Source organism: Schistocerca americana, chromosome 8 (assembly GCF_021461395.2).
Source record: "Schistocerca americana isolate TAMUIC-IGC-003095 chromosome 8, iqSchAmer2.1, whole genome shotgun sequence".
NCBI classification, from domain to species: Eukaryota; Metazoa; Arthropoda; class Insecta; order Orthoptera; family Acrididae; genus Schistocerca; species Schistocerca americana.
Genome location: NC_060126.1, coordinates 383,683,390 through 383,710,937, shown reverse-complemented (window position 1 = coordinate 383,710,937; position 27,548 = coordinate 383,683,390). Strand labels below are relative to the sequence as shown.

General features: G+C 41.6%; 1 protein-coding gene across 1 annotated transcript in view; it reads left to right on the top strand.

The window, feature by feature from the left end:
- LOC124545876 (vitellin-degrading protease-like) overlaps window positions 1-22,090 on the top strand; it is a 119,409-nt gene extending 97,319 nt beyond the window's left edge. Inside the window, exon 4 of the mRNA XM_047124836.1 lies at window positions 21,915-22,090. Within this exon, the coding sequence (XP_046980792.1) occupies window positions 21,915-22,090 (176 nt within the window). The remainder of the gene's footprint in view (window positions 1-21,914) is intronic.
- The last annotated feature ends 5,458 nt before the right edge of the window (window positions 22,091-27,548 follow it).

The window sequence follows — 27,548 nt, the reverse complement described above, 5'->3', positions numbered from 1 at the left end:
GCTTGCAGATACAAAGTCCAATAGGTCAGATAAGGCGGCAGTAAAACTCTCCGACTCTCATAAATCTGAACGACCTGGCAACGCTGCAGGACGAAGGACTTCGTTGAGGCGATATTGTCTTTCACTGGGGCCTTTCTGGTGCCGTATGTGCTCTAGGGATAAAGGTTGTGTTCTGTAAAGATGATGTCAAAAGTTCAAGCATTTAGCTTTCTTTTTTTAACCTCATCATCTGCATTCTAAGAGTCTCAGTCTGACGTAAGCACAAACATATGTTATTACACTGTTTAATACAACACTAAAGGCAAAAACTTGTGAATACACCTCTACTGGAGGGTTTGCCTCGACAAAGAGACTAATGGTTGCGGGCCACGGACAGCGCTTCATAGCGACCGCTATCAGTCCAAGTGGTTGTAGCACGTTGAACATCGTTAAACGGAGGGAACACTGTGACATAATAACGAGAGTGTCGCCATTGCCGTGATGTGTTTGATGTGAAGGACACTGAACTACATAATTTACACCACTGTTAGAATTTACCTAAGAATATCAGATTGGTAATTACGTTTGTAGTGTTTTTGTTTTGTACGGAGATGCGTAGGTTCCTCTGAACGTTTTCTCCGTTTGAAGCTTCTTTAATTTGAAGTTCTAGTACTTGTCCTACTGGCAGGTATAAATTTTTCGATTACGGAAGTTATGCGTGTTGCTTATGCGTTATAAACTGTAGTTTAAAATGGGACACTGACTAACTATTTAGACAACTTTTTCACTTTGGATTTAACAGAGTTCTGAATACAGCAGAGCCAGCCCTAAACATTTGTGCTGCACGAAAGATGATTTTCATCGGGAAAATCACATATGTAAATGTTTTTCTGATGTAAGACGGAATATTCAGGCATCATTAATAAAATATATTGTGGAAGACGTAAATATAGAGAAGATAAATGCTTAGACGGTCCACATCAGTATACGAAAAATTTGTCAAATGTAATGACAACAACCATTTGACCTTCCTGTGACATTTGTATGCTGTGAGGAAGATTCGTACGTCTGTTGTGCAGGTACAAAGAGTGCTCTACTTGAAAGCAGCAAAGCTGAAAAAGGTAGTAGTGTACGCATTTTTGCTTGAACGACACCAATTCTCCATAGCGCATTCCTGTCCAATTTCGCTACAACTGACCAGATACGCTGCATTTATCTTAACTGCATAGCAAAAACATTATCCTTAGGGTTCTGCCAGTAATTATTTCCTAAAGCAATATACAGATGACATATTATGCATCTAGTGACGCAGAGGGGATGCCGTATATCATTAATTGCATCCCACTGTCCATCGTATCTGGCATTTCTTGCCACAGCCGAGACTCCTTTCCGTCAAAAAAACGACCAAGAAAACGGCATCAAGTAACGCGATGCGGTATGCTGATTTCAAAAATAAAATAAAATAAAATGACTAGAATAAAATAATTAAACAGTTTGATTTGGAACCCTTCCCTCATCACGTTTAATTTCCGTAGCTTGCATGATCTCGCTCCTTATCTAATGACCATCACGAAAAATTCTTTCCATGTGAAACCCTTCTAAAAAAATTGGCTGGAGGACATAGAAAATAGGCAATCAAATGAAAAAGAAACAGATGGAAGAAAAGTAGTCGGCCGGTGTGGCCGTGCGTTTCTAGGCACTTCAGTCTGGAACCGCGTGACCGCTACGGTCGCAGGTTCGAATCCTGCCTCGGACATGGATGTGTGTGATGTCCTTAGGTTAATTAGGTTTAATTAGTTCTGAGTTCTAGGCGACTGATGACCTCAAAGTTAAGTCGCATAGTGCTCAGAGCCATTTGAACCATTTTTGAAGAAAAGTAAGTAAACCCTTTATTGGTTCAAAAATAGTCGTTTCAACTCTTAGTACATTTATCCCACTGTGACACACGACAGTCAGTGCCCTCACGGGAAAATGTTTGCGATTGCCTACGAAATTGTGCTTGTACCGAGGCCTGCAATTCTTCGATATAGATCTTCCGCCACGAATCTCTCTGTTCATGGCTCCAAAATATGGAAATCGCATGGGGAGAAATGGGAAGACTGTGGAGAAAGGGCTTCCCAGCGAAACTCCTGCAGTGCGTTCGAAGCAACCTTGGCAACGTGTGGGCCCACCCTGGGAAGCCCTTGCTCGTCCTCCACACAGTCCCGACCTCTCCCTGTGCGATTTCCGTATATTTGGAGGTCTGAAGGAAGGGCTTCATGGCCGCCGATTTGCCTCGGACGAAGAGGTGCACACCTGGATACAATCATGGTTGCGTATTCAACAGCAAACATGTTTCCATGAAGGCATTAACTGTGTTGTCTCAGAAGCTCGAACATTTGTCTGCTCAATAGTTACACCTGTTTTTAATTTTACATTTGCAATTAATTTTAATAATATTATCTGCACGTGACTTGAGAGCCCCAGAACATTATGAATATGTCATGTTCTACATAATGTAATCCAAGTAAATCCTTGATCTTCTGAGGAAGATATCCTTAGAGGGTTTGGAACCTGCGATAAGACAAAAAATAAATAAAAATCGCAACTGATTAACTGTGTAGTTCATTAATTTGGAACTTACTGAAAGTTGTAACAGCCATCTTTAGCATTGTCTTACATTATCGTTGTCTTCAAATAGGCGATTACCTTATACCTAATCAGTTAGCCTACCGTTGGTTTTTGCTAGATATGTCTGTCTGGTTTACATTCCATGATAGTGTAGGCCATTCTCTGTGATGTTTAAGTTGTGAGCTTTATTCGTTTTTGTGTTAGTTCCCATTTGAAACGCTTATTTATGAAAGACCTCTTGTCACATTTTTTAATAGAATCAATTTTGTGTAAAAACGGAATCTTAATGCTTGATTACGTTGTTTATTTACAAAAGGTCGTTCGTCACACGGATTCAATACTGTCGCTAGACCATATGAAACATGTGTTTATTTAAGGAAGCCGTCTAGTCATGTAGAAGGTGTCTTTTCAAAGTATGAAGTGTTGCGGCCGCGCTGGAAACCTGCGCTTTTCTGTTTGTTTAGTTCTGTTGTGTTGGCCACATTTGTTCTCTGTCACAGTTTCCTGTGCATTCTCTTCTCATTTACACTGTGACTGTGCAAAGCAAGTTCCATTTTAGTTTTTTTGTGAAATATTGTTTTTAAAGTGTTCGTTGGCTTAGTGACGTGAACAACGTCAGATAGTGAGAGGGGAAAGTGCTAATGAAGCTGATTTAGACGTATATAAAAAGCGTATCAAGGGTCTTCGTAGGCCTGTGAGCTACAAAGTCAGTCGGATAGGGAAAGCAAGAATTCCTCGATGTGAGCATGTTAACTACGAAGGAAACATTGTGGAAGCACAGAAAACAGAAATGCCTTGCACATAAGTACTGGAACATACTCTTACTATAGGCTAATTTTAAGTTCCTTCCAGGTCCATACTGAAATTTTTCAATAAACTAACTGAATATGACCGAACTTATATCTTACTCAAAAATGGAGATTTTAACGGCAAAAATGAACAAGACTTGCTTTTCCACTCCTTAGTAGATGCATTTCCTGTGAACACCAAACGCTCTAGGCTTAGGTCTATAGCAGATAATGGGGAAGCTGAAATGAAACCTAGGTTCAGTCACTCCGCGGATCATGCAAGTTCATTCAATTTTTTTAATGACTAGATAATCAAGAATTAAGGTATGTAAAGAAGCGTTTATAACTCTGTATGGTACATGTGAAATGAGAATGTCAAAGCTAAAACAGTCATTACTGATGGGTATGGTCGCAGAGTTCCCAGGGGACAGCAAAACAATCGTTTCCCAACGACTTTATAGACATGATTCACAATCACATTAATTCATTTCCTGTGAAGACTGGTCACTATACTACCGAGGAAATAATGTACTTAGACGCAAAGCTTGATATTATAATGATGCATTTTTCTTCAAAGAAAAATGCAGTTTAGCACATTCTGATTGTAAAACAATTATTATTCTAAAATTCACAAGGAACATTTCAATTATTGTTTTGGTAGGTTTTAAATAGATACGCACTGTTAGTGTGAGCAGTTCAGTGTAAGACTTAAAAACCCACAGCTCAATGATACTGAAAAAAGAGTAGCCGCTGGACAGCTCCTTGTCCATAAAAGGAAGAATGATAAATTTTATAGCAGTTTGAAACTTCCTGGCAGATTAAAACTGTGTGCCGGACCGAGACTCGAATTCGGGACCTTTGCCTTTCGCGGGCAAGTGCTCTACCATCTGAGCTACCCAAGCACGACTCACGCCCCGTCCTCACAGCAGTTTGCCGAATACTAAAGAGTACTGTACCAACCATGAAAACGCACTCCTTTTATGTTTTGATTACATATAAAACGTCTCGCTACCAACAATCACAGACAACTGTCCGTTTTTCCTTTTAGTGTACATAAGACTAAGAACGAGAATTTGACTTAAATGTGTGTTACGAGGTGGTTGTACGAAAGGGAAATAACGAAATACGCACCTTTTTATTGAGATATATCGGTGAGACTATTCCCTCTGCTGTTGACGAACTCTACCTGTATGGTGACAACTGTACTGGGCAGAACAAGAATTATGTTATGATAAGATTGTGAATGTTTCTTAATGACAGCAGATTTCAAAAAGTAATCTGCAGGCTACCAATCAGAGGACATTCTTATGTAGCCTGTGACAGGGATGTTGGTATAATTTAAGGTAAGTTGGGAGAAAAGACAGGTACTACACTGCTCAAGAAGTTGCATCTTTCATTTTGTCCTCGACATAACAAGAGAAATTTGTTGTTGATCTTGTTCAAACCGAATATATTTTCGATTTACGGAAGTGGTGGCCCAACTAAAAAAAAATTACTGAATAAGAAAAAGAACTTCAGCTTCTGAAGAAATTAAGAAAAAAACGAAATAAAGGGAATTTTCTACTGTATCGGTATAACATTAATTTATCTTTGAAAACCCAAGGAAAAGAGGAGTCTCATAATCTGCCTTCATTGATGGATTCGTGAGAAAAACATACCAGCTTATTTCTCACAAATGAGGTCAGTTTACCGGGTTCGATTCCCGGCGGGGTCAGGGATTTTCTCTGCCTCGTGATGGCTGGGTGTTGTGTGCTGTCCTTAGGTTAGTTAGGTTTAAGTAGTTCTAAGTTCTAGGGGACTGATGACCTAAGATGTTAAGTCCCATAGTGCTCAGAGCCATTTTTGAGGTCAGTTTATCAACGCAAAAGGTCTATGACGACGAAAGGCCAAATCTCAAAGGAAAGATTAATGACTTTAAAAATTTCTTTCGATATGTACAAAGTGAAAATAGCTGGTTTTACAATGAGTTGTTAGAGCGGTCGACTATGAAAGTAGGACTGAAATAATAAGAAGAAGTTTACTTTTACCTTTGTAGCTATATATTATTATAGTTTTTATATTTCAAACAATAAACCTAGGCACACAAATACAAATTATTTACTTGTGTTACGGTAACAGTCTGACTTGTTTTAGTTCGAAAACGGAAAGCTAAATAACCAGAAACAAAAATGTTGTACTGCTATTTTTCTGATAAAAATGCAGATATTTATATGTATTTTAAATGTAGTTTGTGCCAATAGTAAATGACGTAAATAAAATATGTTCTTCTTTGATTTAAAGTGTCAATTTCCTTCGAGAAAATCAAGTGCACTAAATTTTCTTCATCTTTGTTTGTGAAATGCCTCATGTCAGCGACTTTCAAAAAAGAAAGAAATGGTGAAATGTTACGAAGAAATTTCAAAATAAGTAAATAAATGAAGAAATAAAATAATTAAGAGTTCTGAGAATATCTAAAATTACACTACATATGGAAATTTCATTTTGTTTAAGAAGTTTACGAAATAAACAGTTTCTTTTTGTTTCTTGATAATTTGGATTTTGTGACAAAAGGACATTCAAAAATAAGCGATTCATTTTATTTGTGAATTGTATCCGGAACTTGTTACTTCCAACATCTATACTTAATTAGTGGTACAGTTATTATTTTACCTTGTGCTCTCCCGTTCTTGTAAAGTTATTTCAAGGGCCAGTAATTTTGCCACGTTGGTATAAATTTTATGTTAGATATTAAGTTCATGTTATATATTAAGTTGACGCGTATTTGTTGGATTTCAGTGCAAGTAACGTCCCCTTACGTGGTTTATTGTGTTACCGCACTCTGGTTTGCAGGATTGTGTCTTGAGTAAAAGTTTTCAGACTTGATGAGTATTTACGTCCCTCAAGCTCCATCCACTTACCACTTCCAACATCTCCTGCACCACACTGTCTATATCTCCAACGAGGTTAGACTCAAAAATTACTGCGTCTGCCCCTTCTCAAAGAGACCATTTTTTAGGGTAGCTAGCGAACCGGTTTACCTCATTCTCTATCTTTTGCCACAAACATATCTATGGGAGGCAAAGTGAAAGACGAGATTAGTTGTAGTTCTAGGTGGATAGACCTTAATGTGAATTTAATAAACCAATGTTATATTTTAAATGAGAATAATTCAGAATATTTAATGGAAGTGGACAGAAAATATCAAGAACATTTCGCAAGATAATTCTGTGCCACTATAGGAAGTAAGCTGATCGCATTGGAGCCAAATGTATTGCGTGATGTTAATTAGTCTCAGTTACACTACATTCGGGATGAACACGTCTCCATAGCCAGTATATTTCTAGATCGGGTTTTTCATTTGAGCAGTACGTATTGTGCTTCAACGATACGATGCCGGTGCCACTAAGTTTATTACGGACCGAAATACCTTTCGTTTATGACAATGTGGTTCATTGCCACTTCTGTAAGTTGGGGTTGGGTCAAAAATGTAGTTATGAATAAGATCCAGAAGCATAGACTGCAGCCTGAACACCATAAATTAAGAAAAAGACAAATTATATTAGCAACCTTCCCTTTCAACAGCTATAATTGATCTCGATTTTACATCTTAAACATGCTGATAACTGAGAAGTTCGTTCATCGTAAGTTATTTGCTTTTTGAAGCATCAATAAGAATTTCATTGGCGCTACCCCAAAACTGAGCACCTTAAATAAAAAGACGACATATAACTAATCACAAAGTGCGAACGTCCACAGACATTTTCAAAATCAAGAAAATGTTCCTTGTTTGTAAGAGAAACAATCGTGATGAACGAGTAGCGGACTCAAAGTGCTCTGAAAGTCACAAAACCGGAAAAAACAAAGAGCTGTCACTGAATTTGTTTTGGCAGAGAACCAGAGCATCACATGTATTCACAGGCGCTTGCAGAATGTCAAAGGAAATTCGTCAGTCAACAAAAGCACGGTGAGTCGTTGGGAGAGGCGTCTGTCATCATCGAAACAAGGTACCACATACCCGTCCGGTCAGCCGCTTGCTGCCCGGCCGCACGCGGCTGGGACTCCTTCAGTGTTGTTCTTCAGCGTGCTCGTATCCACATAAATGCAAACGAACCTCTCCTTTCCCATGATAACGCAAGGCCTCGTACAAGTCTGCACATCCACGAAGAGCTCACAAAGCTTCATTGGACAGTTCTTCCTCATCCATCCCACAGCCCACATCTCGCACATTGCGACTTCCATCTGTTTGGTGCAATGATGGATGAAGCAGTACGTGGATGATAGAGAGGTTACTTACGTAGCAATACGTTGCCTCTGACATCGACCAGTAGAGTTGTGCGGTGCAGGCAAAACAGGCCCACCCAATAAATTAGAGCACGGCCTTCCAACTGAACGGAGATTGTATTGAAAAGTAGGGTTTTGTAACCAAAAGAGTGGGGAATAATATGGCGTATTGGAACTCTGAACAAAACCAACCCTCTTTCAGAAAAAAATGAGTTGCTTTAGTTACTGAGCGTCCCTAGCACTTTATGACTGCAGTTAAGGCGTAAAATCAGATTGCAAAATGAATGTTTGTGAATTCACGAAGGACGTGACACACATATACTGCAGTTAATGTCGTCTTTTATATTGCGAATTATCTGCGTTAAACATCATTATGAGAAAGAAAAGGAGACAGGGCACAGATCCGCTTCTTTGAGAAGCCACACCTGCCTAAGCTCTCCACTCTCACGAGATACCTAAATACTTCAGTAGTTTTGTACATCATCTCTGGCCAAGATTCAAGCAGCTAGATCGAAAAACATAAATAGAATTCTTAGCTAACTTTATCATTGTTTGGCAACCTTGTTTCGTTATCCCATAACTCTGAAGAGAAGGCTTTTCAGATTGAATAATTGCAAACTGGGATAACTTGATCCTGGATGCTTGCTTCTTTTCTGTCAGTACACAATTCGACTGCTTAATGTATGGCCCCACAAAACATTTTAACTAAGTTTCTTTATACATTTGCTGTAACAGCCAGATTTTAATACTTACTTTACTGTGACACAGGACTTTATGTAGGCCATATCAGTATCAAAAGTGTGTAGGTCTTACTGATAGGTGTAATTTTGTACAGGTTCATATCAGGGACAAGGGAGAGTGATATACCTGGCTGATAGTGTACTTAGGGACACAGGGTGCTTCATGGTCGGTGTTTCACTCTGATGAACGATTGCAGACTCACATGAAAAAGTGTGCACTACAGGCCGCCATAAACGTTTTCCGACATTTTCCATTGTTTTTACTGTTGTGACGCATCAGGTTGCGTTTTATGCAGCGTTTGTAAATAATACGAATTATATACATTAAAGCAATGTATAAAATATTAAACTAAATCTACTTTGAAGATTACAGAATTTTATGGCGCGTAATATTAATTATACTTTTAAAACTCATTAGGCAACGTATGGATATTGACGTTTAAGCCCTACTTCGTCAGCCGTGCGACATCTTGTACCCTGAAACGGAACATGTAATATTTTCAAATGAACTGAGTTTTTCAATGTCTTGACTATTTTCCCTGTCTTGAAAATGGAAATTTGTGTTGATTGCCAACAGATTCAATTTCAAAATGTATTTAACTTGGAACTGGTTTCTGATAATAGTTTTTCTTCATTTGATTTTTCTGAATGATTATTGGTGTATAGCAGAGTTATAACGTAACACACATATCACTAAATATGGTTCTGACAAAATTTTCTTAATTTAAGCACTTTTAAGTTAAAATATTTGTTCCCAGATGTATGACCATGCTACACCTTGGAACAGTTTTTCACATTTAAGAAAACCCTACTTTTTCGAAGTGATTTTCGTAAATTAAGAAAAAGGCTGCAGCACGCATAAAGTGAATGCCACTGTATCCTTTCAAAATGGAGTAAGAAGAACTGTTAAACCTCTATCACAGAACTGGCTATTGTCGAAAGACTGAAAGCGTATTCCAAGATACAACCGTCTAATCTCCTTTCTCTTTCAGCAGAACAGACTTTCTTTATGAGATTATTATATCAGTTATATTTAACGTATGCTAGAGCCATGAATATTTTACAGCATTCTTCGTTAGTTTACAGGACTTAACAGAGAAACGTAAGGATAAAGTAATCGTCAACAGTGTAATCACTCACACTGTATATAAAAGTCTCACAACCATGGGGTAGTTCTTCCATTATACAGTTATAGAAGTCTATAGGTTTTGATTTAAAATGGTCAACCGAAGTTGAAGCACATCCAGAAAGATATTTTTTGTTGGTTCTACGAGAAAGACTAGAAAAAGTAATTTTGTAGAATGCAAAATTAGGAGAAGCAATGTGATTAGCACATAGCTATTTTTGTCAAATCAGCAGAGGGCAGTACTTGGTGCTGTCTCCTTTTGTCGTTGTTCTTACCAGAATACCTTTTATGCAGTTAAGGTAAAGGCACAATACCTTGTCACAGTTAGCAATGTTTGGGAGGAATGCTCAGGCAGAATCAGATGGCGTTCAAACAAAAACGCAGATCTAAAGTTCTTTCATTTTTGTTTCTTTGAGCAATTAGTACCTCTACACCCGATTAAACAACGTTTGAGTACAAATATCACACGAAGATTAACTAAGGATGTGAATATTGCGATTAGGAATATCATAGCAGGCAGTTCATTTGAAGAGGACTGGACGTACTAAAAAGGGAAATCACAGACGTGGGACATAGGTACGAGGAAGGAAAATACTTCAATCGATTTACCAAAGTCAATGAGGTAGTAGCAGCCCGCCGAGACACAAGCAGCAACGTGGAAGTAACCGATTTTGTGACTTTTACGAGTTCCTAACCAGGAGCGAATTTTCATAATATCATCTGTGTGCCTTAATAGTTGAGTTTCTCGAGTTTCTGCGTGTTTACTTAATATCTAGTAGCACAGTTCTCGCGTTTTCGTTTGAGCCGGAAAGTAAACCGATATTGTGACATATTACAAGTTCCTAATCAAGGACGAATAATTTCGTTTCACCTGAGTGCTTCAGTAGTTAGGTTTTTGAATCTCTGCGCATTAATCAAATTTATTAGACACAGTTCCTGCGTTTTGTCAGGATCTACAGTATAGTTGCGCAGCACGTGCCGATAGTCCATTTATCCGCATAGTTTAGTTTCCCATGGCCTTTACTATGGGCAGGGATTGCGATTGTTGTGTGCGGATGCGAGCCGAGTTAGTGACACTTCGCGCTCAGCTTCAGGCTGTGGGGATCCAACGGACGTCCAGCACGTCCGAGTCCTCCGATCGGTCCTCACCGGTGGCCAGCCCAGTTACTGCTCGCACTGAGGTTGACTCCTCACCTGTGGTTGAGTAGGAGGTCGCCACAGGGCGTAGCAGGCGGCGAAAGACTTCCCAGGTGGCCGCACGTAATGCCTCCCCGGTTTGTCTGACAAATAGGTTACATGTGCTGTCTGTGGCTGACACTGTCGCTGTGCCAGATGCTGTCGTCTGTCGTGTTTCAGAGGCAACCTCTCAGCCCGCAAGATCCGGACAATCACACAGGGTGGAATTATTGGTAGCTGGGAGCCCCAACGTTAGGCGCGTTATGGGGTCCTTTAGGGACATGGCTGCGAAAAAGGGAAAGCAACCCAATGTGCATTCCGTGTGCATACCGGGTGAAGTCATGCCAGATGTGGAACGGGTCCTCGCAGATATCATGAAGAGCACAGGGTGCAGCCAGCTGCAGGTGGTTGCTAACGTTGGTACCAATGATGTGTGTCACTTTGGATTCAAGAGATTCCCTTTGGTATCGAGCGGCTAACGGAAGTGGTAAAAGCTGCCAGTCTTGCCTGCAAGATGAAAGCAGAGCTGACCATTTGCAGCATAGTCTACAGGAATGATTGCGGACCTCTGGAACAGAGCCGAGTGGAGTGTCTGAATCACAGGCTCAGACGGTTCGGCGACCGTGTGGGCTGCAGATTCCTCGGCTTGTCCCAAAGGGTGGTTGGGTTTAGGTTTCCGCTGAGTAGGTAATGCGTCCACTATACGCAGGAGGCGGCTACATGGGTAGTAGGGGATGTGTGGCGTGGACTGGGTGGTTTTTTAGGTTTGAGGGTCTCGGGAAAACACGAGAAGGGCTTCAGTCACAAAGAGTGCAGGTTGAACGCAGGATGAATGTAGATAAAGGAACCATTGGTATAATAGATGTAAATTGTAGTAGCTCTGTTGGGATAGTACCAGAGCTCCAAACGCTAATAGAAAGCATTGATGCTCAAATCGATATAGGCACTGAAAGCTGGCTGAAGCCGGAGAAAAGCTTAGCCAAAATTTTTGCGAAGTACCTAACAGTGTTCCGAATGGATAGGAGGCTAAACTCGGTTGGCGGTGGAGTGTTTGTTGCTGTTAGAAGTAGTTTATCTTGTCACGAAATTGAAGTAGATATTTCCTGCGAGTTAGTATGGGCGGAGGTCATTGTTGGCAACTGGAATAAAATAATAAATGAATCCTTTTACCGACTTCCCAATTCAGATGATACAGTTGCTGAAAGGTTCTAAGAAAACTTGAGTTTGATTTCAAAGACGTACCCGACTCATACGATTATAGTTGGTGGTGACTTTAATTTACCCTCGATATGTTGACGGAAATGGATGTTTAATTCCGGAGGTACACATAAATCATCACCCGATATTGTGCTAAATGTATTCTCTGATAATTATTTCGAGTAGTTAGTTCATGAGCCCACGCGAATAGTATACGCTTGTGAAAACACACTTGATCTCTTAGCAACAAATAATCCTGAGTTAATAACAAGCATCAAAACGGATATAGGGATTAGTGAACACAGGGTTGTCGTAGCGAGACTGGGTATTGTAACCCTCAAATCCTCCAAAAATAAGCGAAAAATATACCTACTCAAGAAAAAATCCCTTAACGCCTTCCAGAGAGACAATCTCCATTCCTTCCAAATTAATAATATAAGTGTAGACTATATGAATTCAAAGATATAGTATCGGCAGAAATTGAGAGATTTATACCAGATAAATTAACAAACAACGGAGCTGATCCTCCTTGGTACACAAAAGGATCAGTACACTGTTGCAGAAACAACGAAGCAAACATGTCAAATTTAAACAGACACAAAATCGCCAGGGTTGGCGATCTTTTACACAAGGACGAAATTTAGCGTGGACTTCAATGCGAAATGCTTATAACAGTTTCCACACCGAAACTTTATCTCGAAACCTGGCAGAAAATCTAAGAAAATTCCGGTTGTATGTGAAGTATGTTAGCGGCAAGAAACAATCAATGCCTTCTCTGCGCGATAGCAATTGAGACACTGTCGAAGACAGTGCTGCCAAAGCAGAGTTACTAAACACAGCCTTTCGAAATGCCTTCACAACAGAAGACGAATTAAATATTCCAGAATTTGAATCAAGAGCAACTACCAACATGAGTAACGTAGAAGTAAATGTCCCTGTAATAGTAAAGCAACTTAAATCACTTAATAAAAGTAAGTCTTCTGGTCCAGACTGTATACCAATTAGTTTCCTTTCAGAGTACGCTGATGCATTAGCTCAGTACTTCACAAACATATAAAACCGTACGCTCTACGAAAGATCCGTACCCAAAGATTGGAAAGTCGCACAGGTCACACCAATATTCAAGAAAGGTAGTAGGAGTAATCCAATTAATTACAGGCCCATATCATTAACGTCGATATGTAGCAGGATTCTGGAACATATATTGTGTTCAAAAATTATGAATTACCTCGAAGAAAACGGTCTATTCACACACAGTCAACAGGGGTTTAGAAAACATCGTTCTTGAAACACAACTAGCTCTTTATTCGTGTGAAGTGTTGAGTGCTATTGACAAGGGATTTCAGATCGATTGCGTATTACTGGATTTCCTGAAGGCTTTTGACACTGTACCACACAAGCGGCTTGTAGTGAATTTGCGTGCTTATGGAATATCGTCTCAGTTATGTGACTGGATTCGTGACTTCCTGTCAGAGATGTCACAGTTCTTAGTAACTGACGGAAAGTCGTCGAGTAAAACAGAAGTGATTTCTGGCGTTCCCCAAGGTAGTGTTATAGGCCCTATGCTGTTCCTTATCTGTAAAACTGGTTTGGGAGACAATCTGAGCAACCGTCTTAGGTTATTTGCAGATGACGCGGTTGCTTATCGACTAATAAAGTCATCAGAAGATAAAGACAAACTGCAAAACGGTTTAGAAAAGATATCTTAAATGGTGCAAAAATTGTCAGTTGACCCAAAATAACGAAATTTGTGAGGCCATCCACACGAGTGCTAAAAGGAATTCGTTAAACTTTGGTTATACAATAAAGCAGTCAAATCTAAAGGCCGCAAATTCAACTAAATACCTAGGAATTACAGTTACGAACAACTTAAATTGGATAGAACACATAGAAAATGTAGTGGGAAGGCTAACCAAAGACTGCGTTTTATTGACAGGACACTTAGAAAATGTGACACATCTACCAAGGAGACTGCCTACACTACACTTGTCCGTTCTCTTTTAGAATACTGGTGCGCGGTGTGGGATCCTTACCAGATAGAACTGACGGATTACAACAAAAAAGTTCAAAGAAAGGCAACACGCTTTGTATTATCGCGAAATATGGGAGAGAGTGTCACTGAAATGATACGGGATTTGGGCTGGACATCGTTAAAAGAAAGGCGTTTTTCGTTGCGACGGAATCTTATCACGAAATTCGAATCACCAACTTTCACCTCCAAATGCGAAAATATTTTATTGACACCGACGTACATAGGGAGAAACGAACGCCACGATAAAATAAGGGAAATCAGAGCTCGTACGGAAAGATATAGGTGTTCGTTCTTTCCGGGCGCTATACGAGATTGGAATAATAGAGAATTGTGAAGGTGGTATTATGAACCCTCTGCCAGGTACTTAAATGTGATTTGCAGAGTATCCATGTAGATGTTCAAAAGATGTAGTACAGAAACGTTAATCAAAAAATAGTAACCCAGCAACATTAATCACTCAAGAATGAAAGAAATAGCAAGTGCAGGACAGACAAGGTTCAATTTGAAGGGTATCTGTCGGTGAAAGATCTGGTTGGGGATCGGTGCTTGTGATGAAGGTGTCCATAAAAATGTGGTATCTATTGGATCTACACGAAAGAAGCACCTTTGATGTTTAGATGAACTGAGTTGCCGGATCTGCACATTATGATAGTTGAATAAATGTTATATGAGTAACTTGACCGTAATTATTTGTTGCACAACGGATAGCAGTAGGACGTAAAATGGAACTGCAATAATCAAGCATGTGGTATGGTAAAAATATCACTTTTATTCAAGAACAGCTGAACAAATGCGCAATGGTTGCCATTCTTCGTAACACTCTCCGCTGAGTTACAGAATTACATTTACAACTGCGTCTTGGGCAGCCCAGCACGTTTCATCATTATTTATTAAATACAGGAGGGGCAGAGGAGTCTTTCAATGGCGGCATTCACACACATATACACGTATAATAGATATTCAGGACAGATATAAGGATGAAGAAAATACTTAACCAGTATGCGCATGGTTGCAAACGGTCGTTCCCTTGGATTGAGTGCACGAAGCAAGTGAACAAGAATTAATCCATAAGCAAAAGCTATTAATAGTTTCACCACAGAAGAATTCTGAAACTAGTTTGGAAGTTCTGTCCCGAAAATCCGTGACTGTGACATGTAACGATTCTCACAACCCGCAAACACGTGGTCGTCACAAAAAAAAATGCATAAAATGAGTGGTAATTGGACAGGATACATAACTGTGAGTCACGAACTGTGAATGTAAGGCTCTCAGATCCATACCAACAAGTATCGAGACAACAATGACATGTCGAAACTAGATTGCGAACCGAAATCGAAATTAGCGAAGTTTCAGAAATCACTTCAATTATACCATACTCGTGAGATCACCCTTGAACTAAATAAGACTGAACTGAGAAGATTCATTACGAGTCCACATGTCTGAACAAAGGCAGACCAGAACATTGTCTTGCATATGTGGTTGAGTGCAACAGGTTATAATGTTCCGAAATTAACAAGAAAAATTCTATACGTTGTTCAACGGGCAACGAACGATAATGTCGACACGTTAATTTTGACTGCAACTGAAATCTACAAAAATAAGACAATGAATTAACTTTGAATAGGCACACTTAGTCGGTGTCGCAAGCCTCGCGTCTCCCAGAGCACTGCCGAGCGAACTCTTTTGGAAACCACGCGTCCCGTTCCTCCCGAAGTGCTCAGAGAGCTTCCAATTTTGTGGTACCAATCTGTAGAAAAGGTACCTCCAAGACGAACATAAACCTCTTTGATACCTGGGGCGTGCTTCATAGGGTTGGCTATTCTGCCACAGTAACTGACTACTTTCACTCCCACAGATCTAGATACTGAAATTTGTCTTGTACACTCTCATTCAAGCTTTTCATTCATAAGGTCAGAGGAGGAAAGGTTGTATATACTGACATGTTGTTGTTGTTGTGGTCTTCAGTCCAGAGACTGGTCTGATGCAGCTCTCCATGCTACTCTATCCTGTACAAACTTCTTCATCTCCCAGTACCTACTGCTACCTACATCGTTCTGAATCTGCTAACTGTATTCATCTCTTGGTCTCCCTCTACGATTTTTACCCTCCACTCTGCCCTTCAGTACTAAATTGGTGATCCCTTGATGCCTCAGGTCATTTCCTACCAACCGATCCCTTCTTCTGGTCAAGTTGTGCCACAAATTTCTATTGTCCCCAATTCTATTAAATACCTCCTCATTAGTTATGTGATCTACCCGTCTAATCTTCAGCATTCTTCTGTAGCACCACATTTCGAAAGCTTCTATTCTCTTCTTGTCTAAACTATTTATCGTCCACATTTCACTTCCATACAAGGCTACACTCCATACAAATACTTTCAGAAACGGCTTCCTGACACTTAAATCTGTACTCGATGTTAACAAATTTCTCTTCTTCAGAAACGCTTTCCTTGCTATTGCCAGCCTACATTTTATACCCTCTGTACTTCGAACATCATCAGTTATTTTGCTCTCCAAATAACAAAACTCCTTTACTACTTTAAGCGTCTCATTTCCTAATCTAATTCCCGCAGCATCACCCGATTTAATTCGATTACATTCCATTATCCTCGTTTTGCTTTTGTTGATGTTCATCTTATATCCTCCTTTGAAGCACTGTCCATTACATTCAGCTACTCTTCCAGGTCCTTTGCTGTCTCTGACAGAATTACAATGTCATCGGCGAACCTCAAAGTTTTTATTTCTTCTCCATGGATTTTAATTCCGACTCCGAATTTTTCTTTTGTTTCCTTTACTGCTTGCTCAATATACAGATTGAATAACATCAGGGAGAGGCTACAACCCTGTCTCACTGCCTCCCCAACTAGTGCTTCCCTTTCATGCCCCTCGACTCTTATAACTGCCATCTGGTTTCTGTACAAATTGTAAATAGCCTTTCGCTCGCCGTGTTTTACTCCTGCCACCTTCAGAATTTGAACGAGAGTATTCCAGTCAAAGTTGTCAAACGTTTTCTCTAATAAGGAGACGGCACGACCGTGGGGTCGGGGATTTGTCCGCAATTTTGTGTCGTGAAAGAGGACCCCTAACACGTCACGTAGTTAAAATATTACGACGCACTACTCGGAAAATCCCGAGAAAAATCGACCCAAAGTTTATTAGGTGCCTTATGAGTGTAAAATTTTTGCCCATTGCCGAGCCGACGCCTGGCCTACGTGGTTAGTGCTCGGACCCTTACGCCAGAGGTCTCGTGTTCGATTCCTCCTCTGGCACTTTCTTTTTTCTTCTGTTGCTTGCAAAGTTGCAGCGCATTGTTACAGGAGAATCGTGAAAGTAATTCCCGGGAAGATTGTATAAAAATTCATTCTATAATTCACCATCAATTATCGTCACCAATATTCCGAGACATTTAATATGCCTGGTTGCCTCAAAATTGTCAGAAACTCGAAACATTTTCGTAAATGTTAATGGGGCATTTTTTCGTACAGATTTATTGCAAACGCCCTGTTATTGTAAAAACTCCGCTTTTATATGTTGCGAAAGATGTCGCAAAAATTTTTGGTTTGTTTGCTTTTACGATAATTACCACTGCGGTTCTTGTTTATAATTATTATATGTATAAAAATTGATGTTTCCCAATCGACTTTGTTATTCTGATTAAAAAGGCAATGTTTCTCTTCATATACTTTACAGTGGAAAATGGAAAACCCACCGCCATGAATTGTGTTGTTGGACAAAAAGAAAATAATTTTTATTCAATAATGTAACTAATTTGTTAAATATAATGTAGGTCTGGGAAACTTTCTGAATAATTGGTGGAATAACCAAAGAAAATGAAACAGCAGAAAAAAAGTGCCAGAGGAAGAATCGAACACGAGACCTCTGGCGTAAGAATCCGAGTCCTAAACACCTTTTTTTTCCTTTATTAAAACAACCATATATGTACATAAACACAAAAACAAAATAATGAAGTGCTGGAACTGTTCCAACACGAATTGTATCCTACAATAGACTGAAGAACACTTTTCAATATATTGCCATTTGTAAGCTTACAAAATAGAACAAAAATAGTAAACTGACAATAGCCTCTTCAGTCCAGACAGAGACATAGAACCAAAACGCAAACATATATATAATTGACTGTCTTAACTAGAATGGCAGTTCTGTCATTTGATTCATAACCGTTCAAACTCAAAGTCATTTGGAGCATACAAACGGATAACAAGAGATGCACAGGAAATATTTATTAATGAAAACGTCATAATGAAGTTAATAACACCATTGAGAAGTCGGGAGCAGTCCTAGGAACAGGTGTAACCCCTTATTCGTTGTGAATTTGATCGCTACATAGTCTTGCATGTGATTTGTGTCCTTACTGGCATCGAGAATTACCCTACGCCTTGTTTTTCAAAAATTATGTCTAATATGTTAGCAAACATCTTCCTGAAATTTGGGTAACGTTTCATCTTCCAACGTGCAGTTCTCATGTAAGCCTCGAAACTAATGAGATTATCTTCACTATTGTGGATGATGATATATGTCACAAACTGTCCTAACAGCCACATCACGGTGTTGTTCTTGGTAGTGGGAAAATGTTTCGCGTCCGGCCAGAGCAGGATGTCGGTGCAGTGGCTGGCTGGGCTGCTGCGGGTAATCAGGCCCAGCCTCTGCTGCACCCATTTCCAGTTAATGAGATGACCGCCATAAGTGAAGCGATGGCGTAAGGTGTCGACCAGACCACAGCGGACGCATTTATCACTGTCACTTAAACCGATTCTATGCAACCTTTCATTAGTGGGTATAACATCGTTTACCACTTTATACCATGTGGACGCCACTTCAGCAGTGTGGACGGTTAAACTTATGTTATCCCAAACCGCCTTCCAACGAACACTCGGGTATTTATGTTCAATGGGATTCCGGACTATTCGAGATGTCCATCTTTTTAATAACAGGTGCGTCGTCGGTAAATCCTGCGAGAAATAATGTCCATCAATATAGCTTACTTCAAGAAAAAGCTGCTTGACATGTCGTAGTTTGTAATGTATTTTACCTACATCAATGGGTGGGTGCATATCGGTGGGTTGTAAGGTTCGGAAGAGCCAACTGGTTACGCTGAGAGGTTCCTTGTCCAACAAATGGGTGATTCGTTTAATATATAACGCAGTACACTTTATGCTAATGTCAGGCATGTTGAGTCCGCCGGCCTGTCTGGAAGACGTCAGCGTGGTGTATTTCACTTTGAACAGATGCCCTTGCCAGATAAATCTATTAGAGAGTTTCATCACGTGTTTGGCCTGCATCTTGGGGACTGGAAATAGTTGGGCCATATAGTACGCTTTACTGAATATATAACTGCTGAGGAATCGTATGCGTTGGAGAACGTTAACGGACCGCCAATTGTTTTCATAGATGGCACCTTGCATTTTATTGGTGACATGCTTCCAATTTTTTGCATTCATGTTTAGCGGGCATTTGTCGATAATCATCCCCAGAGTGGTGTGGGCTTCGACACGCTTCGCCCAAGGTATAATAACTGCGTCGAATCCTCGAATGTTGACAAAGGTGCATTTACCGGCGTTGATTTTAGCACGGGAAGCACGACAGTACTCGTCTACCGCGGTCTTGAGGGTTGATACGTCTCTGTCGTTGCGCAATAACACTCCGACGTCGTCGGCGTAAGCACGAACCACGAAGGACGTCCCGGCGATCGAAAGGCCTGCAAGTTTGTCATGAATAAAGCGTAAGAGCGGCTCGAGCGATAAAACAAATAACATCAAGGAGAGAGGGCTCCCCTGCGGCACTCCTCTTTGGACCTCGATGGGTTGAGTAATCTGTCCATTTACGCTGATTCTGGTTGTAATGCCCGTGACGAAATGTTGCACGACATTAATAACCCGTTGATCAAAACCACACCGCTGCAGTAGCTGTAGGAGGTACTCGTGGCGGACGCTATCAAAAGCTTTCCAAAAGTCAGCAATGCGAGATTCACGTTAGTGACTGACGCTGTGGCTATTACATCTCTATATTCCGAAAGGGGCGTCATAATAGTGCGACCAGGGAAGCATGATTGGTGGTTGTGAATGACTTGCTTCATTAACGGTGACAATCTGCTGTTGAGTGCTCTGGCAAAGGTTTTGCAATCAAAATTGAGTAAAGTAATAGGTCGGAAGTTATCTAAGGTTCTTCGGTGTTTCCTTTTTGGTGTCAATACAATTCGGCCTTCCATCATTACGGCCGGTACGTCACTCCCTCGCATCACTTCATTGAGAACATCTGTAAATGCGTGTCCGATTATGGGCCAGAAGCGCACATAAAATTCCCGTGGCAAACCATCAGGGCCAGGGGATTTATTCGATGGCGAGCCAGAAGTCAGTTCAAGGACTTCGTCTGGAACAAAATCGTGTACGACCGCCGAGTTGTCAGCAGGCGTGACTACGGTTGGCAGAGCGCGCCGTCATCACCATATGTATCGCATTGCGACTACAGATCCGTGAAGTACCGGTAAACTGCAGTAAGAATACCACTCCGTCGGGTCAAACGGAGTCCATCATCTGTGTCCAGCTCCCCGATAAAAGCTCGCTTGCGATGGGCACGATGTTTTATGAGGTGATACAGCGATGCAAGTTCGTCCTCTTGAAGCGATTTTGCTTTAGATCTGATCTTCAGTCCTTCAAGCTGCGTTCGCTTTATGCCTATAAGCTTCGCCTTTATTTGTTTGATGGTCGTCAGCTCGTTGTTGCTTGGTGTCGTAGTCGCATACAACTCTCGCAGAACTGTCTGGTAAAAATCAATAGTGCGTTTGACATCTTGCGCCCGTTGCCAACTGTAGTTTTTTCAGGATAATCGCATTTTCCGTTTGACCACAGCATTCCACCAGGCTATCTTGCTCGGATATCTGCAGCATTGCTTGAGACTATCCGCCCATGTCGTGGAGATGACATCTTGTAGCAAGGCATCGGCGAGAATAGGAACATTTAGGCTCCACGGAATCCTATGCCATTTAGTGTGCTGTTTGGCCAGATTTATCGTGACACAGAGGGCAGAAACTAGCCGGAATGACATCGGCGTCCAGAATATGTTGGCAAATGTTCTCAGAGATGTACAAACGGTCTAGACGGCTACATGCGGTGGTGGTCAGGTACGTGTACTTTACCAGGGTATGAAATTTTAGTTCCCACGCATCCTTCAGCTGCAGGTGACGCACCAGATCATGTAGTTCCCTACAGTAATTAAAGTTTGGCGATTGGTATTTCCTGTGGATCATACAGTTGAAATAATCACTAATTATCAGCTGGGTTGGGTTGCGGCGTAACAAGTATATGATGTCTTGTTTAAAGAAGTTAGCTCTTTCTGATTTTAAGGTCGTTCCAGATGGAGCATAGATATTGATGAGGGTGACGTCAAAAATTTGGAAAGCTATGCCTCTACCGGAGTTCAACATTTCGATATTACTCACTGGTATTCCGTCTCTTGATAGAATGGCCGTACCTGTACCTCCGTCCGCCACGGTTTTTACGATTGTTGCAAATCCTGATACATAAAAACTTAAGATAGACACTTCCTATAACAGAACTATATCAGCTTCGGACTCATAGATAAACTGCCGTAACATTGCTAATTTTAAATCTGTCATAACTCTATTAATGTTCAGGGACAAAAACTTATAACCTTGACTCATGATCGTCCGAGACTTGTGAGTGATGGGAAGCGTAGGAAGGCCAGTCCATCTCACCGTCGGACTTCGAACCTACATCCGCAGGTTTTGTACCAGTTTTTGCTCTGACTTTACTTTTTGAGTTACTTCCAGCCACAGAGTCCTTTGGTTTCACTTTATTTCGCCGTCGCGCAGTCGTCCGAAGTGTCATAGAAGACGGCGGAGTCGGCGAGTCATGGCTGTAAGCAGTATGTGAAAGTCCTTGCTTCGGAACGGGTGACGGCAAGTCCGAAGACGCGGCTTCAGTAGGCTCACTGTGTTTGTTTGGAGCCGCAATGGCTGTCTGTATACAGCTGTCCGGGTCCTCGTGTTGTTTGGAAGCAGTTTCGAGGTGGCGGCTATTTATGTTATGCTCTACGCCGTGTGCTTCATCCGCTGTGTTTACGAGTTGCAGTTGACTGACTGCCGCCTCTTGTGTGTTAGTCACCTGTGGCGAGTCGACAAGCGGCATCGGAACGGATTACTGTAAACACTCGACTGCCCTCGTATTGTCAGTTTCTGCGTCGGGCGGTTGAATGGGAATTTGACGGGTCGTAACTGTGCCATCCGACACATGCGTGTCCTGTGTGGAGGCCCGTGGCTCCGCGTCATCGGTTTGATTTTTTACTACCTGGTCGCCGGAAACACTACCGTCACCAGTACGTCGTCGTTTGTTACCGACAGATAATGCAACACCGGTGGCGAAGGGGTGACTGGCCACGGGGTTTTGAGGCAAGGGTGGGAAGGTGCCGTTACCGAGATCGTTGTCCTCTGACACAGATGCACTCGGTTGGGAGTCAGTCACAGAAGGCGTCTGATTTTGAGTTAGGACATCAGCCAATGTTAATCTCTGTCGTTGTTGCAGATTGTTTCGAAGTACGACAACGCGCCGTGGGCAATCCTCTCGTAAATGGCCACTCGTGTTACAGATAAAACAAGTGCCTACTTGTCCCTCGTAAATGACATGAGCCTTATAATCACAAACCATTATATAGGATGGGATATTGACTTTAACAGCCATGTCAACGAAGCGAACCCCACTATAACATTGGAGTTTGTGACGGCTCGACCACTTTTCGTTTCTAATCTATCGGATGTCACCGTATTTGGTGAGGACATCTCTAAGAAAACAATTCCCAACCTCAGGTGGCAAATTGAACACTCGCACTTGTTTATACTCAATGTCAGCGTTAGTTATTGAAACTGTACTCACCGACTAATCACGATGTCAGAACTCTGCTTTCCCACCAGTATTCACCAAAATTTTCTCCACTTGTATCTGGTCTAAAAACTTCACAAAGAAACAGAATTCCGCCATGTCATGATATGCTGTGTGGACCTGATCGGATGTGATGCCAATAATATCTACTATCCAGTCATGGATTTCTAGAGAACTCGGTTGCACATTCCTGGAAGATTTCTCAAATGCAAAACACAGGGTATTCTTACGAGGTACACTGGGAGCCGTAACTGCACTATATGAGCGGTCGAGACCGCTGTGAGTAAATTAAGAAGCTTGTGTACGACGGTAGTGAAGAAGCACTTAGAATATCACAGGTCACAATCCAAGAATTTCTATAAACATGGCTTGCGGCGCTACGACTACGCGGAAGTACCGACACGTCCGATCGCTGTCGCGTCCCAAGCGGAACTGCCCTTAGGCCAGACGGCGGCTCGGCAGTGTACTAAAATTTTATACTCATAAGGCACCTAATAAACTTTGGATCGATTTTTCCCGGGATTTTCCGGGTAGTGCGTGCTAATATTTTAACCACGTGAGGTGTTAGGGGTCCTCTTTCACCACACAAAATTACGGACAAATCCCCGACCCCACGGTCGTGCCGTCTCCTTGTAAGTCTACAAATGCTAGAAACGTAGGTTTGCCTTTCCTTAATCTTTCTTCTAAGATAAGTCGTAGGGTCAGTATTGCCTCACGTGGTCCAACATTTCCACGGAATCCAAACTGACCTTCCCAGAGGTCGGCGGCTTCTACCAGTTTTTCCATTCGTCTGTAAAGAATTCGTGTTAGTATTTTGCAGCCGTGGCTTATTAAACTTATAGTTCGGTAATTTTCTCATCTGTCAACACCTGCTTTCTTTGGGATTGGAATTATTATATTCCTCTTGAAGTCTGAGGGTATTTCACTTGTCTCATACATCTTGCTCATCAGATGGTAGAGTTTTGTCACGACTGGCTCTTCCGAGGCTGTCAGTAGTTCTAATGGAATGTTGTCTAGTCCCGGGGCCTTGTTTCGACTCAGGTCTTTAAGTGCTCTGTCAAACTCTTCACGCAGTATCGTATCACCTATTTCATCATCATCTTCGTTCTCTTCCATTTCTATAATGTTGTCCTCAAGGACATCGCCCTTGTATAGACCCTCTATATACTCCTTCCACCTTTCTGCTTTCCCTTCTTTGCATAGAACTGGGTTTCCATCTGAGCTCTTGATATTCATGCAAGTGGTTCTCTTTTCTCCAAAAGTCTCTTTAATTTTCCTATAGGCAGTATCTATATTACCCGTAGTGATATATATACTGACATACTTTGCATAATGTATTGAATATGCGTGTAGGGCTCCGATAATTACCAAAAATCTTAGTAAAATATAAAGTGGTATAAAGGTAATATACCTTGTGGTCGCTATAGAGACGCTCAACTGCTCAGTCTTTTTTTATGTAATTTACAGTTTGTGACCAGAATTGAGGTGGCAGAGTTGGATGCATTAACTTCAAAGTTAAACAGAATTATGAGGAGGCTCACGTAGAAACTCTTTCTTCAGGGAAAATGCGAAGGAATCTAAAATGAAAAGATCGTCGGAAGGAATGATTCAGCATGTAGGAAAGTGAATTCAACCTTCGATAAAATAAAAGCAATGATCGCCATATTACGAGTGCAATGGTAATTGCACTGTTAAACGCAGAGAAAAGAGCTGGTACGTGGAAAGAGTATATTGAAGGCCTCTATGAGACGCAGAACTCACCTGACGACGTGACGGAAGAGGAGACTGGAGTCGATAACGAGGACATAGGCGACCCAGTATTAGAATTTAAAACAGCTCTGGAAGACATGATATCAAATTAAGAAGAAGGGATGGATAATATTCGATCTGAATTTCTAAAATCATTGACGGAAAGAAGTATATGGCGTGTTAATCGAACAAGTCATTTGCTCTAATTATCTAGGGACGGTTACCACGATCTATAAGCGGAGTATGCGCTGATATGAAACTTACTGGCAAATTAAAAGAGTGTGCCGGGCCGAGAATCGAAATCGGAATCTTTGCCTCTCGCGGGGTGGTGCTCTTCAGACTGCAGAGTGAAAATTTCATTCTGGAAACATCCCCCCGAATGTGGCTAAGCCATGTCTCCGCAATATCCCAGTTCTGCAAGTTTCGCAGGAGAGCTTCTGTGAAGCTTGGAAGATAGGAGACGAGGTACTGGCGGAACTAAAGTAAGGGGGGGGGGGGGTGTTGTGAGTCGTGCTTTGGTAACTCAGTCGGTAGAATACTTGTCCGCGAACGGTAAAGGTACCGAGTGCGAGTCTGGGTCCAGAACACTGTTTCTATCTGGAAGGAAGTTTCTCTAGGAATTATCACAATCCAATTATACTCTACAACACGAATTAAGTCACTGCCTATGCTACTGTTCATATTTTGACTTGTCCACATCAGTGTGACCTGTGACCACCGACATTATTCGATGCCAACATGCAACAAACACTCAAAGACGGCAGAGAGTATAATATGCGTGCGGCGAGGTGAAGGGTGGTGGTGGGGGAGGAGGGGGGGAGAAGGTGGAAGGGCGTAAAGGGGACGCGTGTAACTGTGCAGTCGTTGTCTTAATGCGGAAATGGAGCGATTTATCTGACGTGTAACTGTTGAGCAACTCACAGCCCAGAACAACCAAGGAGCTACCAACAGTGTGTTCTCAACGGCAGCTCAGCAAGCACTGCTGAGTATGTGGAATCGCCGTAGGCGCCTGGTTCATGCACCCATGTTGACTGCTGTTCACCAGCGATGAAGTCTGGAATCTGCACGCCAGTACCGCAACTGGACGTGCAATGAGTGGCGACAGGTGGCTATTTTAGATGAATCACATTTTGTGCCCCATCGGACAGATGACCGTTGGCATGCACGCCGTGAAACATCTGAAAGCACACATTCTGCAACCAAGACGGAGCCTCATGGGCTGGGGAATATTTTCATCGCATTATGTGTGTGATCACGTCATATTGGGAGGCACAAGGGGTCAACAGAAGTACGCATCTCCCTTGAGAACCATGTCCACCCGTACATCCGGTTTATTTCCCGTAGACACGATAGCTTCTACCAGCAGGACAATGCCTTGTGTTACACAGCTGGCAGTGTATGTGCGCGGTTCGAAGGGCACAAGGATGAGTTTACCGTATTCCCCTGGCCACCAAACTCTCAGGATTTAAACCCAATCGAGAACCTGTGGCATCACGTCGATTGGGTTATACACACCATGGATCCTCAATCGAGAGAGCTAGACAGCTGACTACGACTGTATAGTCCACCGGCGCTGCATCCCCGACGGTACCTTTCAATAACTCGTAGACTCTCTTCTGCAAACTTCGCAGTGGTCTCCACACCGAAATTTGCTTATTCAGGCTTTGGACAGGTGGTCATATTAGTGCGAGTGGACAGTGTACCTTCCTATCCGTCATCGCGTTCTGCTATTTCTCTTTTACTCATGGCCTCTTTTTTCCCTTCCAACCAGCAACATCCGGTCTACTTCTTCTTCTGCTTTCCTGAGGATTGTACATCAAAATTTTGTTTTGCCGTATGTCACCCGTCATTCCCATTGTTTGGCCATACCAGGCGAACAGATGTGCTTGTATTCAGACCTGTGATACTTTCATTTCTCTTGGTGATTTTCGTAACCGTCGTATTTCATACGTAATCTTGCCGAGGTATTCTAAACGATCTTCGGAGATAGTCCATTTTATTTTGTTTAAATTTTATCCAGTAAACTCCCAGAACGCGCATCCACAGATCGTTATAGCCTCCACGGTACATCTACAGAGCATCTGTTTTACTTTACAATTCATTTTAGAAGACCGTTAGAGGCAGTTCAGCTACTGGACTGCGGCTTTCCGAAGGCTTTCCGAATCACTTGTTCCGTCTTCCGACAGGACTCTACGTAAATATTTAAATTTTATACGTGATGTGCTGGCCCTCTACTATTATGTGTCCTATATTTTCGTCGCTGCATCGATATTCTGTCTTTTGAAAATGTACTCTCAGTCTCCACTTATCATATTGCTCTAACAATTTACTTAGATTAGGGCAGACATCCTTTTCAATGGCCACCACTACCTGACCATCTTCGAAGAACAAGGGGTACAGTCAACTATTCATTGTTATCTGAATTTCCATTCCTACACATTTCGTACTCCACAAGTATATTGATGCGATAATTGTAAGCTTTATTATGTAGGCTTTGTTGCTTTAGGGAGAAATCAGGCAAATAAAAGTAAATTTAGCCAAACACAGATTATTTTGAAATACACATTGGATATTTTTAAAAGTAATACTAAAAACCGTGAACATTCCAAAAGGGGCAGGAAAGTCATTCCATCACTATGACACACCCCTGTGAAGTTGTTATTTACCGAGGAAGGTGTGGCAGTAGTGAAGATAGGGCAATTTCGGGGGCGGTTCCTTCGAGAAGGACGCAGTCGATAATCTGTCTCATGCCTCCTCAGTGCACAGCAAGCAGCCTGTTTCCAGTGGCCTGTCTTCGATGAGACGTAAAACCGAAAAACATCCTTCCTCATTCTTCCGTCACAGACGTGAAAAATACACAAATTCCACAAGAACAAGTAAAATATTCCACTGAATGACCATTCCAGCTTTAGAGCCCGCTGAAACGAGAGGTATCCTTGTTAATGGACGTTTCAGGGAATCAAAGATGACATACGATAAG